Source organism: Charadrius vociferus, unplaced genomic scaffold (assembly GCF_000708025.1).
Source record: "Charadrius vociferus isolate BGI_N301 unplaced genomic scaffold, ASM70802v2 scaffold103, whole genome shotgun sequence".
Taxonomy (NCBI): Eukaryota; Metazoa; Chordata; class Aves; order Charadriiformes; family Charadriidae; genus Charadrius; species Charadrius vociferus.
The window spans coordinates 1,702,475-1,720,052 of NW_009648061.1; the positions used below are offsets into that span (position 1 = coordinate 1,702,475).

The 17,578-nt window shown below is 40.2% G+C and overlaps 1 protein-coding gene across 1 annotated transcript in view; it reads right to left on the reverse strand.

Annotated features, from left to right (window-relative positions):
• TRIO (trio Rho guanine nucleotide exchange factor) overlaps positions 1 to 17,578 on the reverse strand; it is a 182,907-nt gene that overhangs the window by 107,058 nt on the left and 58,271 nt on the right. Inside the window, exons 12-16 of the mRNA XM_009883743.1 lie at positions 16,830 to 17,004; positions 9,721 to 9,916; positions 8,944 to 9,110; positions 1,445 to 1,564; positions 1 to 27 (exon numbers count right to left, since the gene is read on the reverse strand). The exon at positions 1 to 27 is cut by the window's left edge and continues 165 nt beyond it. Coding sequence (XP_009882045.1) covers positions 1 to 27; positions 1,445 to 1,564; positions 8,944 to 9,110; positions 9,721 to 9,916; positions 16,830 to 17,004 — 685 coding nt within the window. The remainder of the gene's footprint in view (positions 28 to 1,444; positions 1,565 to 8,943; positions 9,111 to 9,720; positions 9,917 to 16,829; positions 17,005 to 17,578) is intronic.

Consider the following 17,578-nt stretch of genomic DNA (forward strand, 5'->3'; position numbering starts at 1 on the left):
GTGAAAATTCAGGAGTTCAGTGGAGCACTTCGGTTCATTTTCTTAAAGACCTCAAATGTTCACATTTCCACCGTATCAATGACACTTCTATACACATGCACAAACACCCATCAACTAAAAATAACTGTTTAATATTAGTCCCTGCATGATTTCACTATGCAAATACAAAGGTAATAAATCCTGTAGAGATTTATCATCAAATCAACAATGACTAGCAGTTTGTAAGCAATAGCTGCTGTCTAGCATTAAGCCACACATGGCATACCTATGTTGCAGTACACTTTGTTCTAATTATGAATTTCAGGTTGATTTTCTTTCCCTTTGTGGTGAGGAAAGAAGATGGAAAGGATGTATCTTATTTTGGCTTGATTGCTATTACTGTCCTCACAGCTTTACTGCAGTGTTTTTGCACATCAGTAGTGAGCAAATGAAGGTGCAGGCATGCAGGCCGATACAAAAGACAACTCTCCATTCATTGTAAGCAAATTTTTAGTAGTAGTTTTCTGTGTAAACATATGCTTACCTAAAATCTGGAACCACTAACAATAATAAATGTTATTATATCTGAGTACAGAATGACCCAGAAAACACAGAATTTAAGCTTCCTATTATTTATTCCAAAATTGACAAACACCTAGAGATCTCATGATTTTTATACTTAAGATTTACCAAAGCTCTCAAAATGAGGGTACATGTAGTGCAAACTGTATTTAAAAAAAGAAAAAAGAGGGGAAGGATAGAAATTGACTGAATACAAAAGGAACATGAAAGTTACTGCAAAACAGAGTACTTCTGAAAATAGTTTTCCCCAACAATCATAACATTGGTTAATCTTTCAAAAGTACAGTTCTTAAAAAACGTATGCTACATACAATCAATATCACCATAAGCCCCTTGATAGTGCATATAAACTAGTACTACTGCATTTCATGCAACCTTAAGATGTCTGCCTATTTTTTGCAGAGATATGACGAATCCAGTAAGTTTAGTTTGAAGTCATGGCAGGAGGATGGACATACCACCACACGCAAATTTCAGTGAAACCAGTCAAATGAAAATGGGAACATTAAAGGACCATATCAGAATATAGAAAACTGATGTTTGCTGTTCCATTTATTATTAACTTTAACAATTAGCACTATATGTTGTATTCTAACAATGGGTTTACCGTTTTCAGTAGAACTGCTGTGAACAGCTATCACTTTACAAAGATGCAAAAAGGTACTGAAAAGACGCATTCACCTGAAATTGCAGCTCCAAGATGTACAATAACAACCCCCCACACCTTCCTAGTAAGTGCTTTTATCTCTTTGCCATAAGATGATTTCAACAGCTTTTCCTAAACTCAAAAAATTGTAGTGTGAACCCAATAATGCTATTTACAGACATTTGTGAACTGTAATACAGGACTTCTCGGCTATGGTCACTGAAATGGTGCTTTTACCTCTATTGCATGTTGAAATTGCTCATGCTCCCTCTGTAACTGTTCTGCCTCCTGCAAAGAGCTAGCAGTGATAAGCCCGGCATTTAACATTGACTCTCCATTTCGGATCCAACCCAAAACCTGTAACAAAAGAGAAGACCATAAAATAGGCAATTCCACTGCCAACCAGCAAGAAAAGCATCACTGCTAGGGACAAAAACATTTAGTGTCACATGTAGTACTGGAATTGATGACTAAATAATTTATTAGTTAAGTATTTGAATTATATATTCAATAAACATAGCGAATGACATTCACTATAATTTTACGTAGCTGACAACTCATTCCTTTCACTCAACTACTAGATGTTTGTGGTTTCATTTTATACTCTGAACAAGGTTGTGTTTCTGAATACCATTTCTATCACCTGGAAAACGGGATCAAGTTCCAAGCACTATTTGCCTAAGAGCCAGTGTCAGTAATGTAAATTGAGGACATGCAGCTTAGTAAAAAGTAAGCAAATCATTTTGAATATTAATGTTGAGAAAAAAGTGACCACTGAATGTCCTCTAATTGCTTAAAGGTTTTTGGTTTTCCAAATGTGCCACCTTTGACATGTCCCTTGAAACCAGACGAATCCCTGGGTGGGAAGAAGCCTCAGAAGGCCACCTAAGTGCGTTCCTTACCAACAGCAGGAACATGCAACCTTAAGGCCCCTCCCAAGAGATATGTGCCTTGTTCATTACTCAAGACTCCAATCCCGCACTTTCACCAGACACTTCCATGACTGTACATCTTCTTTCTAATGTCTAACACTCAAAACTCTCTTGCTTTAATTTTGGCTGATTTCATTTCTCCTGCCCACAACAGAAAAAAAACAACCAACCCAAACAAATCAAAAAACCCAAAAGAGACATTTTCTCCCTCTTAGCATCGGCTTTGTTTTTCTCTCTCCTCTCTCCATCAAGAACATTACCCGATTCCCTCCTCTAGATTCCTCTTCTCTTGTTGACCCCAATCTCTTCAATCTCTCCCACGTGAAGTTAGCAGCCTTATTTTTCTCACTGCTTTTTTACGAGCTCTCCCCAGTTGATAACCATGACTCCCATCAAAATCTTTCAAATAGTGAGTAAAGCTGTACATAATTCAGGTTATTCACTGTCATCTGTACAACTTTTCTCTGGAACTGCTGCCCAGCCAGTAACTACCCCTGTACTGCATTTGTTCAGCTGATTATTCCTGCCAGTACATCATGCTCTGTATTTGTCACTAATAAAATTCACATCCTTCTTACAGCACAATTCTCCCATATATCAAGATAATGCTGAACTGTAATTCAGTGTCTTCTGATTAAGTCAAATTCCTTTTCCAGCTTCTTTTGACTTTATCTTCAAACTTAAAAGCATAATCTCTACTCTAACATGTAGATTTTCTGACTGGAAACATGAATTAGTATCCAAGTACACTTTTACTGATTTTTTTTTTTTTTTTAATTTTGAAATGTGTTTTCCAATCCAGTCTGTCTCTTAATAACTTTTGTTACTCAGTATGTTTTTCCAGCAAGTTATCATGTATGACATTCTCATAGTAAACTAGGGCCAGATGGACTGAACTAAACTATTTTATAAGTTTTAATAGAAAGAAGATGTATGTCATCTGCTTTTTCACCTCTACCCAGAAGACCTGTTACCTTGTCAGGAAGAAACAGGATTTATCAACAGGAAGCTATGCTTAATTAATCTATATTAGCCCTTTCTCCTCTCTTCATCACTGTTCAGGTTTAATAATGACTCGTTTCAATATTTTTCCTGGGAATCGTTAAACTAGCTGACCTATAATCCTCCCTTAGCTAATCCTTTCCCACTTTTGAGAAGTGGATGTTGAGCTTCAGGCCTCCAGAATCTCATTCAATCTCCAGAAGTTTGGAGAAGATAAGCACTAATGTCTATGACATTATTTCAGGCAGTTTTCTAGGTATTCTAGGAGGAATTCCTTTGGGTCCAGCTGATTTGAAAATAACCAGTTTAAGCATACCTTCTCTAACCTTTTTTGTACCAATTGATTTTAGATGTTTAACCACTGGTAATAAATATATTAACTCCCAAATCATAGTCAGTTCTTAACACTAAATACCTCATCTAGTGATCCACATATGACACTACCATTAATGCTACTGTGCCAGGTTATTACCAAGTGACTCAGGATGACATGACTATAGTCATAAACTGAAAACACGGACAGAGACCAGGAAAAGGACTTAGTAAAACACAAATCCTTAAAAACAAAAGGCACATGTGGTCTACATCCAAAGTACTCTCTAACGTGTCTTTAACAGCTTGAAGCAACTGAGGTCTAGCCATCTTGACACAACATCCATTCCCTCAAATCGGCATCACAGTCTCACGCGCTGTCTTACGCTTACCCAGATTGCAATATTGTATCGCTAATCTAGTTTTCCCTACTTTTGCCTGCACAACGAATAGCTAACAAGTTGGGTTTTTTTTCTAGCAGGTATTTGAATTCTTCTATATAAACCCTGCAAATCTGTAGAAAAGATTAAGTCTGCAGTGTAGACTTAGCTTATGACAGCACCTCCCAGCTGTATAACTGGGTGTGCAATTCTGCTCCTCTGGGGAGAAAGCGCTGGGTCAGGTGGAGCCTTGCAGGACAGGGAAGATGGCTCTGGCCTTGGAACGACCTCTCCTGCTGCATGGAGACACTTCCAGCTCACAGCATGGTGGCACATAAAAGGTACCATGAAAAGAGCTGAGAGTTTTTAAGTTGTTAAGACACCTGGGGGTTGTTGATACTCGAGGGAGCAAGCACAGGTAAGCCTCAGGAGCAAGAAAAAGGGACATTTCTGAGGGAACCAGATGGGTCCAACAGACCATAGACAGAATCCACTCTTGAAGGAAAAAATTTGTCTGTACAAACATGAGGGGCAGAAGATTTTTGTAAATCCCTTTTTTATTTCTACTTTGTCTTATAAAAGCAGTTCTAAGCTCCTTCTCTACTTTACAAAATAATACTTCCAGGTGTAGTGTAACCAAACACACCTTCCTAGGGTTAAAATACATTTAGCCTTCTCCAGAGAACTTATAATGAAGCAGAATGCTTAGAGCAGCACCAATTCAAAGCTCCTCTTGACTTGGCATCCCACCACACATGGCAGAGACAGCTAGCACAGAACTTGCCATTTCAAAAACACTGATCTGCCCCCTGCTTCTTGCAGGTCGAGGTGCAAGTGCAGAAGCTGGTGGAACATTGCCAGCAGCACTCTCCCCTTCCCTCTGCTCTGACTCAAGGGGAATATACAAGAGCTAGTAAATAGCGAGCCTGTTCTTCTTCCAGGGCTGCCACCTTCCAGTGTTTGTTGGCATGTTCCCATCCCCTCACTGGGTGGACCACACACCCCATCTTTTCCCTTGCAGCCTTCAGCAGGCTAGAAAAGCATCAGTAGAACATCAGCAAAACGGTGGAAATGAAAAAAGTTTGGGACACTTGAAAGGGTCAAATAGGTAGTTCTACAGACAACTGCTTGATTTAAGGTCAGTTTCTTGGACTGATTTTTGAATCTAACTAAACACGATCAAAGGACATACCTGCTTCAGCCAGTTGTCCTAGCTTCGTTTTCATATCCATATGGCACTATACAGAGTGCCAGGATACTCTTCCTGAGTAGTATTTTGGGACAATCAGAGCTCAAGCAATGGACTGTGTTTGCACCAAGCGAAAAGATATGCATGTGAGAACACAAAGCAGCTCAAGGTGCTCCTGATGGTACAAGCTTGTACTTGGTACAAGTATTTGTACACTGTTATACAGACATGAATACATAGAGATATATCCAAGAGTATACGCTATGAGCAGGAGACAATAATGAACTGAAAAGGCTTAATGAGCATAATAAACCCAATTGGATTGGTTCTGGAGCTTGGTAGAGATTTTGACCCAGTCAGATGCTGCATGTTAAATAGAGCAAAGCATTCATTCTACAAAGTGAGTACGTAGGAGTGATTGCAGCAATAAGTAATCCAGCAGCTATATTTTAGGTGATAAAAAAGTTTGCCTGGCAAACATGCAAGTGGAGTTCTGGATGAGACAGATATTCTCTTAAATATTTCTCTGCCTGTACCTACTCATATGTCCCTGCCCTGTATAAAATGGTCACATTTTTCTTTCCATGTTGTTTTTCCCCACACACAGCTGCCTCCTCTTATTTCACTGAGCATCCTCTTACCCCTATCTTCTGAAGTTTTCCTACACTGTAATCTTCTACCTGGTTTTGCCCTTTCTGCACCTACTATACATCAAGTTGACACGCAAATTCTTTGCAGGATTTATTTAAACCTCTGTTTGTCTTCTGGCCCTTCTGCTTCTTCCTAGTCCTGAGGCTTAATCTACAGAACTTCAATGCCACAAAGCAGAACTGGTACCATAGTTAAGGGAGAAGCAACTCTGGGTATTTTTATCTGCTTTCTGTACTTGTCTGCTAAGAACTCACTAAGCTCCAAGTTTCACTACCTAGTACTGAAGAGACTCCTTGCAAGTATTTGACTAAAAAACTAAGCCAGGAGGCAGTTTGCTGGTCTCCATCACAGTAATCTGAGAGATGAACCCTGTGGAAAAGTTCCTGCAGTGTTTCAGTCTAACCTTTTCACATGACTACAAGCTATGTATTTTTATATTTTATGTACATATATACATATGTGAAAATACAATAGCAGTAATGTCAGTTTGGCAGGAAAAGATCAAATGGAAATCTTGTTACAATCCTTGCTATGGGGACAATATCCTAACTACATAATAAGTATGCTTACACACAGTTCATCAACAATAAATCTGGCAGAAAATCACAGTAATTCAACTGGAAAACCATGTGTTCACTGCTTCAGGCAACAAAATACAAACAAAACAGACTGAAGAGGAGGTTTACCATGTCATTTTACTCTCAGGTAAAGCACCTGCTATGACCTGCTGAGCTATGAAGTTTTTCCCACTGCAGATGAAACAGGAGAAGATCATGCTTCCTGATATTTAATAAAAACTAAAATAAATCACGTGTGGTTTTCTGAAAAGGCAACTGAAATCACAAACCTAAGAGTTACTAGCCCCAAAGCATTCCAAAGGGGATCAAAAGAAATCCTATGAGAAGATATAATATTCAGTTTAAGTTCCATTCAATTTTTAGGCCTCCAGGCTCGGGAAATATTGCAGGTTAATCTCTACAATGAAAATCTGGAAAAGGTGTTTGTAATATACTAACATTCTGTCAGCTACCTGTTCATGTAAGTTTGTTTGAGAATTCACACCTATTATGGCATTTAATTCAACATAAAATCCCACTCGATAGAGATGTTCTAGGAACATAGAGAATCTGTTTTTTTCTCCTAAGTCCCAGTCTATTAAGAAAAGGCAGCTGGCTAGAATAGTATACTAGATATAGCTCTATTATACGATGAACTTATTTTTTCAAGTGCTTTCTTAAAAATCTAAACTTGAACTTCAGTTTCAGTCAGGGCTAGGAGTGGTTTGAAAGAGATACAAAGATCTTACAGAATGCCCTACAAACCACATACTACGTGCAACATGGATATTCCTCTACAAGCCATGATGTTCATCTTCTGTTTGTATCTATCTGCCAAAACACAGAACATTTGTTCTGCAAACACAGGTTTTAAACACATGTGTCTTTCTTGTCACTTTTAACTTGCATACAAACAAAGCTAGTGGAGCAAGGTACTCACTTTATTACAGAAGCATGCAATATAGTTAACTATTTAATAGTGTGTCTTTGAAATATTACCCAAGTGCTATATGCTGTTCTGTAACTGAGTATTATTTCAGTATCATGGGAATTAATTTATTTTTCTTACTAACCCATCCCATTCTAACCCACTGATGTACTGCAAAGGGATGAGACTGCATTAGCTGGAATTCACACTCTTCCTTTTCATCTTTTCTTTGCAAATGTGCCCTCTTTTCCTCCATCTTCAAGATAGTATGCAATGGAGTACAGGAACTATCTCAATCTGATAGAACTTCATCTCAACCACTACTCATGTGAAAGGAGCCATTTGTAATTTGCATTTACGAAGATGAACAAGTGCTAAGACAGATACAGGATAGTTCAGTAGACTATAAAAAGGCTTGAACTAAAAAGTCATGTATTTGACCAATGCCTAGATTGCACTGACAGCAGACACTACCAGTTCCTTGCATTCCTTTAATTCAAGACCACACAGAAACTTTGGGTCTGTTACTATACAGTAACCAACTGCTGCCTGGAAATACTTTAGGAACCTTCTATACACCTCTCCTACGCTAACCGGACCCCTTTTGTATTACTTTGCACTTCGGGAGCTCTCATTTATAGTCTCATGAGGGAGATGAATTTATGTACAAGCTAATGACAAACAGAAAAAGAACACGTTGCATTTGGAGATGTTATGGGACACACTAATACAGCAGGCTGTAGCAGACTTCTGTGATGCTGCCAAGTGTGAACAAGATCAAAAGCTCCTACCTTTCTAGTGTTTTACTTGTTTGTTTTTTAAACTTTCACCTACTTCAGTGGTTTTGCCCACAGAATCTGAAATTCAGCAAAGGTTTAGTTGTTTATCAGATAAGGACCTCAAAACTTGCGGCTTGACTGCCAGGAGAAGCAAAACTTCATTTTTCTTCTCCCCGAAAGTAAACCATTCTGATACTAAATTATTACTACTTGCAGATGTCTCAAACAATATACCAAAAAGTAAAAGGACAGTGTGCAGGGATTATCACTGAACTCATTTTTATTAATCACCATAGAGATGACAAAAGTATGGACTATTTAACATAAGTTCAAATTGCTCTACACTTCAAATACTTGATTTGCATTCATGCAGAAATATGGACTGCTGGTATAAATTAAAACACGGACTTAACATTACAGAATCCCAGAATGGTCAGGGTTGGAAGGGACCTCTGGAGATCATCTAGTCCAAGTCCCCTGCCCAGGCAGGGTCACCTACAGCAGGTTGCACAGGACAGCATCCAGGCAGGTTTTGAATGTCTCCGGAGTTGGAGACTCTACCACGTCTCTGGGCAGCCTGTTCCAGTGCTCTGCCACCCTCAAAGTAAAGAAGTTTGTCCTCCTGTTTAGATGGAACTTCCTATGTTCAAGTTTGTGCCTGTTACCTCTTGTCCTATCACTGGGCACCACTGAATAAAGACTGTTCCCATGCCCCTGGCACCCTCCCTTTAAGTATTTATAAGCATTAATAATAGCCCCCTCTCAGTCTTCTTTTCTCTAGACTAAAAAGACCCAAGTCCCTCAGCCTTTCAGAGGGATGAACAGATCCTAACAGAGAATGAAGTTTCTTAGGCGCTCAAAGTCCCTCCCTCCTGCAAATGCAAGGGCTTTATGTGGCAGAAAGTAATTTTCCACCTTTGTTTAGGGGAACAGACCTCTCCAAGAGGGGTGGGATAGCTCGGAGAGGGGGACACCCACACCACCTCCCCCCAAAGCCCGCCCGTACCTGCTTGACTTCTGCCTGCAGGTGGCGCAGCTGCACACACTGCTCCAGGTGCTTGCGGTGCTGCTCGGCCGCCACGTCCAGCTCCTGCTGCTTCTCGTGGAGGAACTCCAGCAGGTCCTGGACACGTGTCGCCATGTCTACGTCTCTGTCACAAAGCAGCTCCACACCTGTGATCAGCCAGTCGGTTAGAAATGACTTCCAAGCCTTCCCAAGAGAAACAGCCCCTTCCCACTGTTTTACACTTATTTTTCCAGTTCCTTCTCAAAGTTCAACTTAATCCTCAGAGCGTTTGCTTAAATGAGCACAGTTTTTGCACTCTTTAAAAATGCAATATTATTAACTTCTTTTTTCTTAAAGAAGCCTGAGATTTACTGTAGGTGACTGTAATACAGTTAAAAACATCAGGTGAAGGGGCATAAGAAACCAAAAAGGAAGAATCATTACTTGAAAGCTGAGAATTATGGCTTGAGCGCATTGCTCCAATTAACTATAAAATTAACTCCCTACTATTTACTCTAATTTTACTACATCCTGAGTGGAATCTCCTTCTTAAAAAACTATATATTTTCAGGTGTTGCCAACGCTTAGATAAAAATTACATGCCACAATGACAACACATTCTCATGAACACAAATGACTTGAGTAAAAAGGGAAAAAAAAAAAGTCTCCAGCATACAGCTAACCAGCATCTCTGTCATTTTCACCCATCCCAAGGAGAGACAACTGGATAATTTTTATAAAACCACTGCCCAGAATAGCATGAAGGAGCCATCTTACCAGATGCCTGCACTTCATTGACATACTGCAGCAGATCCTGCCCTTGGTGGATGACATCAAAGGTCAAGTTATTCATGGTCAGAGCTTTGTCTGCATGATGCTGGAGCCTCTGTTCTGCTATTGTAAGATCTTCAGTGTCAAAGTCATTCATCTGCTGAGAGAGCTCATCATTCCAAGACTCGAGGTCTGAAATTATCTGGGGGGAAGAAAAAAAGAGGAAGACAACATTCACTTACCCAGTAGACAACATGTGTTTATTTCCAATGCAGCACTTAGATGGAGGTCAGGAACTTGCATTGCTCGTTGTTGACTGACTTCACTGATGACAATCAATCAACATGGTTCAGACACAGGCTGTTACAGCATGGGTTTTAAATTTTGGCAAGCAATCCAGAAGAATCTATTTGAGAACCACAATAGCTTTCCTTCAACCAGTGCTTGCCTTGTCAACATCTGTAACACTTTAGGTACACTTGCCTTGTTTAAGGTACTCCTTTATCAACATATCACTTGTGTCATATCACACGGTCAACACTCTGGAGGGAAGGGATGCCATCCAGAGGGACCTGGACAGGCTTGAGAGGTGGGCCTGTGAAATTCAGCAAGGCCAAGTGTAAGGTCCTCCACTTGGGTCAGGGTAATCCCAAGCACATATACAGGCTGGGCGGAGGATGGATTGCGAGAAGCCCTGAGGAGAATGACTTGGGGGTGTTGGTGGATGAGAAGCTCAACATGAGCTGGCAAGTGTTCAAGGCCAGGTTGGATGGGGGGTTGAGCAACCTGGTCCAGTGGGAGGTGTCCCTGCCCATGGCAGGGGGGTTGGAACTAGAAGATCTTTAAGGTCCATTCCAACTCTAACCATTCTATGATTCTATGATAAACAGATGAAGTTAAAACGTTATCTGCACTTTTAAAAGAAAACGTTGATCTAAAACATCTTTTCAATTCTTCCAACTGCACCAAGTAACATTTCACACATCAAGTGCCAGCTTAGCTTTGTTACACCAGTCGCAAGGCCCTTTACAAAAAAGCCAGCTCTACCCCTCTGTGAGCAAGACGAGTCAGGCTGTGTTAGCACCTTCAACTTCTGCCAGACAACTGAGAAGCACTACTCGACAAAAGAGGCAGGGCACTTAGTGAATGAAACAAAACCAAGAAGTATTACTTTATTACAGTGTTACTGTAATGTCAGAGTTAAATTTACTTGCTGAAATCATAGAATGGTTTAGGTTGGAAGGGACCTTGAAGATCATCGGGTTCCAATCCCCCTGCCATAGGCAGGGACAGCTTCCACTAGGCCAGGTTGCCAGATGTCGAGAGAAGGGTAGCTAAGGAATCACAACAGTAAGACCTCCTTGCCTGTCCACACAAGTGCATTTTCCAAATCTTATTCCAAAACCTGGCTGAAATGTAAAATAATTCTTTTAACTAGGATACAAAACTGTTTTTAAGTCTAACAGATAATGATTAAAAACCCCATTGATCAAAGTGGGTTGAGTTCTTATGGCACAGGTTTGATGCATCCGTTACTTATTTCAAACAAGTGTGTTTGACACACTTATCCCTCAAGTCTGTAACCCAAATTTTTTTCAGAATTTTAAGCAGACTTTTGCTACAAACTGATGATGTTTATTGAGAATGCAAAATTATAGATATCAAGAACCAAGGCTTAGCTTCAGAGTTCTGCAATTTCAGGAATCGGACAAACTGATGTGAATGGTGCTAAATGACAGGTAAACCTGTATTCATGCATCAAGACACAGCAAAAAGAGGATCTGACTAAACAAGCATTTGCAACAAAGTAGCTGGCTGCATAAATATTTAACCAAAGAGATTTGTTGTCAGCAAAAGGAATACACCACTACACTTTCCAAGTGGTTAATCAGAGCTGTGAAGTTACTGAGACAGTTAAACTACCAGAGAAATTTCAGGAAAACAAGCCTTGTAGAATAAACAGAATTGAGGAGAAAGCTAAATCATCTAAGGAGAAAGTTAAATCATCTGTATAAAGTTTTTGTAGTCAGCTACAGTCTTACTTGAAGGCTTGTTTCCATTCTGATCAGATGGCACCATAAAACATGGGACACATCAAGCAATTATTTTTAAAACTGCAGCATCAGTGAGTTTACTTCCTGTTTTAATGGTGTTCTGCAAAAATTCTACTTGATTCACTAAGTATTCAAGTTTTGCACCATGTCATGGCAGGAGATACCAAACAATTAGGGTAGCTATTTGCAATCCCTGATTTTGATCAGCGCTCTACCAAAGTGAAAACAGGCAGAAACTCATGTTTCAGGGTAACACTGAAAACAGAAAAGCTGACAGACAAAGGATTCAGGATGATATACAGGTCAAGGCTTTCAGTCACTGCTTAAAGCTTCTTTAATCTCTCTTCCGTGTGCTCTGAACATTACACACAAACACAATCTATTTAAGAATTACGAGTGGTTTCCCCTCTAAACGTACACACAGGCTTCCCCTCCCACAAAATCCTTCACAACTTCCCTTTATTTCCCTTTTACTTGGTCCATGCCCAATGTGTCTCATCACCCCTCTCTGCTCTTCATGCCCTTTTAACTGATCTGAAATATTTCAGAAATGAAGCCTTCCTGACAGTCCAGCCTGAGAAATGGCTTACTTCCAGCTAAACCCTTTTTCTGCTCTCATGCACCTCAGACCTGCTCTTCCCAGCTCACCTTTAAAACTCTGCATTCATTCACTACCAAAAGCAGTGTATGTCATCTAACGTTTGTTTTCTTCAAACCACCCACTGAGCTACGTAAGTTCTCACAAACCAGATTTACCATCTTATCTTCACCCGGTTCAGTTAACATTTGTAAGTTATCCTCCAGTAATTGTAGTTAGACTTGGTCAAACTGAAAAATTCAAATGTTAAAGAAGGTTGTGAAACTCCACCATCAAAACATCATCTTTCTCCACCTTTCTAAACACCATTAAAAAGTGGATTAAGATTTAACATGGCACATTTGTGCCACTGTTATAAAAACAAAGCCAGTCCATCTCCCTTCAGAACAGATGCCAAAACCTTACCTCTCTTACTATCACATCGACTGGAAATAAAGTAATAAACACAATAACCTCACAATGGGAGATTGCTGTGGCTAAGTATCAGTATTTTTGTAATAATGGAAGATTGTAGTCACTATGTCCTCTCAGACTGTCCTGTGATTCACTGTACCCAATATGAACGACAGGTAGTTTGAAGAAGTCAATACCATGTGTCACCTCAGCCAAGAGGTCTCAGTGATACCACCTCCAAAGAACAACAACAAGCAACAGTAAGAATTATAACTGCTTCCCATGTTGTTTTATGCAACCCTGAGGTTAAGACCATGGCCCACACATTGTTTAAAGGAGTCTGAAACACCCCGTACCAGAGCAAGACATTCCCTGAACCCTTCAAAAACCCAGGAAGCCCATGACTCAAATAAATAAAAAATGCCAGCATGGTCCCACACTCATTCAAAAGATAAGTTGTTAACGCACATCACAGCTGGGGGTTCCTAACAAAGGCAGTAATCCTTACATTTTTTCAGCAGTAACTGGGTAGCTCAAGGTGATCTATTTCAGCCATTGGACCCACCACGCAAATCTGAAACACGCTGAGGGCAGTGTTAAAACAAAAATTACATACATTAAGCCCTTTCTGCCCACACACTTCAGAGCTTCCCCAGAAGTTCTGCTTTACAAGCAACACTTCTAGAATGAGCAGGCTCCTTCTTTGTTTTTAAAGGTTTGTCAAGACAATCAGCATTAAACAAACAGAACAAAGATGAATGACTAATAGACATCTAAAGCAACTGAAACACAAATTAATACCACTCTCGGGAAAGGGACAACCTAGATACAACACAGGGTAACTACTTACCATAGCATGTGTTCAAGAAGTTCCTAGCACAGAGTCTGAGGGGCCTGACATTCCTAGGTTTTAAGAAATGTAAAGGTAGCACTGCCAGCAAACAAGGCAGGGTATAACACAGAAGGGATGCTGACTCTTTCGCACTGAGTGGGAAAGAAATAAAGAACAACAAGTCTTCTCAGAAGGGTCTAACTAGCATTCCTCGTACCAGCTGAGTGCTAACCAGGACCTGGAAAATATTACGTGCTGGGGAGAACGAAAAAGGTAAAATCAGAAAGGGAGAAGACTTAGGTCTCTGTGATCCAGCACTCTGCATCCTTGCCCTTTCAGCTGTATGACTTAACAGGCATCTTGTAAGTACAGTCCAAAAATAGAGTAGAGATAAAGCTGCGAGTTGAAAAGTGTGTGGTATGCTTTGTGTGGAGCCCTGACATAGGCCTGGAGGCTTTTGAGTTACAGACAAGCAAAAATGCACATAGATGAGAGACATATTTCAGGCTGCATACATTGCCACCAGTGTTACCTACCCACTGGCTGGGTCCATACACACCTTCCTTATGCTACTAGTCACCCTAGCAAGGCACTCTTCACAGACATTTTGCTCTTTCTTGCCTTTAGTTAATACAGGCATTCACAACAGTGTCTTTCAAATAGCTCACGACCAATGACACTTAAAAGCCGACTGAGGATACAGAAGGTCAAGTTTCTATGCCAAGAGCAAGGAGCAAAACAGAGACAGTGCTGCAATTACAGCAGTTTCAGAAAACCAGGAGAAATCTGAAAAGTTGCAAGACAAAGGACAGCAACTAAAAGAAACAGAGTATTTTGTCAGCGAATAATAAGGGAAGTGTAAGGACAAGAAGAAGAGGACTAAACCTGCCACCAAACCTCACCACTGCCCCCAGAAGCACAGCTGCATGGTCTGATCCTGCAGTGCTAGGGGAACCCTCTGTCCCACTTGAGCCCGTGTTATTTTGCAAGCAGTAAGACAGGCTAGAAATACTACTTGCCTTTCAGAAAAACTTTCCTCACAGGATGCTCCCCTGAATGAACTGCCCCTACAGCCAAGTCTTAATTGGCTGGGCCACTCACACAAAATCAGGGACAAAGGAAGAGGTCAAAGCAAGGTCTGCGAAGTTCCTAGCTGGCATCTGGCTCCTCCTCACTATCATGTTACTTCAGCTGAGCTTCTGCTTTCAAACAACTGACCTGGAACTAGTCCCTGCATTTTCTTCCCGGAAGTTTCCGAACAGATGTCTGCCTTCATCGAGAGGGAAAAGAGAAGCGTGCTTTGCTGAGGAAGCAGAGAAGACATGGTACAGAAACAGCAAAGCAATCAACATTTTGCTGAAGACGCTGTGCAGCCAGGGTCGTTCTGTTCCCTGGGGGGCTCTCTGACAATCTTAAACAAGCATGATTTTTGTTTCCAAGCCATATAAACAAAATACACCAACTCTTTCAACATGGTAATTGGTACTTTGCTTTGTTTTATGCGCCAAAATGTAAAGCATGCCAAATGCCAGCTTCAGAAAAAGCAAGACCTGTCAAGTTAGAATATGCAGCTTTCCACTGAAAACTGTCTATACAGATGCTATCCTGTACTGAAGGACTAGAACACATATGCAAAGCAGGGCTCCTGCAACCAGCCTTCTGCTATTGTAGAATACTGGTTTTGGTAACGTACAGCAGAGAGCAATCACCTTAGTTATGAACCTCACTCAAACCTTTAACCTAATTTTTCCACTAAGTTTCTTGGTATATGCCTTGCCCCCACAGCTCCCATGTCCTCAACAGAAGTGTTCTGAAAACACCACACAGACCCCATCAAGCACTGCAGATCACTTCTGCGGGGACTGTAGAAATAATTAACAATCCTATAAAAGGGGGATACCTTCTATGTTCCTCCATATGTACCAGTCGTCCAACTAATTATTACAATCACAATTCTGCCAAGCCTTTCCTTTGCGTATTCAAGACAGCTACTCTAAGATAATCCAAGTAGCAAACTCCCTACAGACTAGTTTCACCTCCTCAGTGTGAATTGCAAAACAGAGAACCTTCTTAGTCTTCCTTTACACCAGAGTTGTTATAACTGTAGAGCACACACTCTCACTTCCTCTGTGAGCATGGATCAAGGAACTGTGTCTGCCTATTCCTGCATTGCTCCTAACAACGTGCTTAGCTAAACCAGACTTCAGAAATTATATCTAATCCTGATTTTAAGAAAAAAAACCAAAACAAAACAAAAGCCCACACCAAAACCAAAACTGAGAAGCTATCACTTCTGCTGACTGCCTCTTTGCCCTTACACGATTCACACCTAACCAACAGTTGTAGCTTTTACTATGTAGAAGCAAAGAGGTAAAATTATCACTGTAACTCCTGGTTTCCAGAGTCTTGAGATAAGCCATTTATATCTCAAACAGAATCATTTACCAATGGATAATCCTGAACCTTCTGAGGCACCAACTCAGTTTCAGTCACTGTGTGTACAGCGGTAGTGGTTTTACAGAAGCTTTATAATACACTTCTATTAACCTAAGCTCCTATGTGGAGTTCTCATGTCTGTTTGTATACATATCCCTGCACACAAACCGAAACTTTCCCAGCTGATAAGCTGTAACCCTCCTCCAAGATTTGGATAGTCTCAAAACTTCTTGAAGTTTTGCAGGGGTGTGGCACTACAAGTGCTTTTGCATTATTTTCAAAGGTGGAAAAGAAACTTATTTAAAAAAAAAGACAGCCCATACAACAACCCTGAAGATTATAACAGAATTCCAAACACCACTTGTAGCTGTCAACTGAAAAAAAAGACTGCTGAATTGGAAAAGAACAAGACGAGGGGTGTTACTACAAAGCAATAATTTAGAGGGTTTGTACTAAGCCATCTGGCAAGTCTTACTCATATTAACTGTAAGCATACTAGTTATAACAAGGTAGCTTGTTATTCAACCCAAACTTACCAGTTGCTCCATCTGGTAAACTAGGATTTTACAAGACACTTAAAGACACACTGGGAGCCAGTCAGAGCTGGAGTTAATATCATAAAGCTCAGCTCTGTGTTCTCCTGACACTTTCGTGTACAAGACAAAAGCCTTCGTTCAGGTAAGAACTAAGTCTATCAGTCACTTGAACCACATGCCAATGCAATTACAAAACCATCTCAGCATAAATGTTCCTACAGGAGAGGAAAAGTAAGCACAGTGCAACTCCAAGAGCAGACACTCACATCTATTGCATCTCTTTCAAATATGCGGAGCTGCAGAAACAGCTCAAGCTTGATCTTGCGTTCTTGAAAAAGCTCCTCCATCTGAGACTGGGCCTCATCCAGCTGCTGCAGAACTGTCTCTATGTGGTTGATCGAGCTGTTATGGGGGGTCTTGTTACTAGAAATGGCAGAATCCCTATTCAAAGCAGAGAGAGCAGGAAGGGGGTGGGGGGGGAAGAAAAGAAAACAGTATTATTGAAAAAGAACCCATACAATTTGGATGCTGTACATGATCATAAAATGTACTACTGTTTCAGATAAGGTCACTGCAAGTCATATTACATGAAAGCTAAGTCTGTACATCTTTGTTAATTAAAATCCAAATTATGTATTAGTACTTGAAAATGCATTAGGAAATTAGATTACTTTCATTTTTTGACTAATTCAACATTTAAGGACATTCTTCTTACAAGAAGAATAAGATTTAAAACCAGAGACAAACCCTTATATTGTGAAAAGGAAGTGGCATATGATAACTACTTACTTTACTGAACCTTCCAGGCAATGAAAAAAAAAAATCAAAATTGGATAATAATAATAAAAAAAAATTGCTTAATCTTTTACTTTAGTATAGAACCTGAAAATTCAGATATGATAATATCAGCTTCTGCAGCAAAGGGCACATGTACCAGTGCAGCTGGGGCCCAAATTTATTTAGATTACGACTGAATGAAATGGACTGCAAACTAATGGTCTTCACTACAATAAAG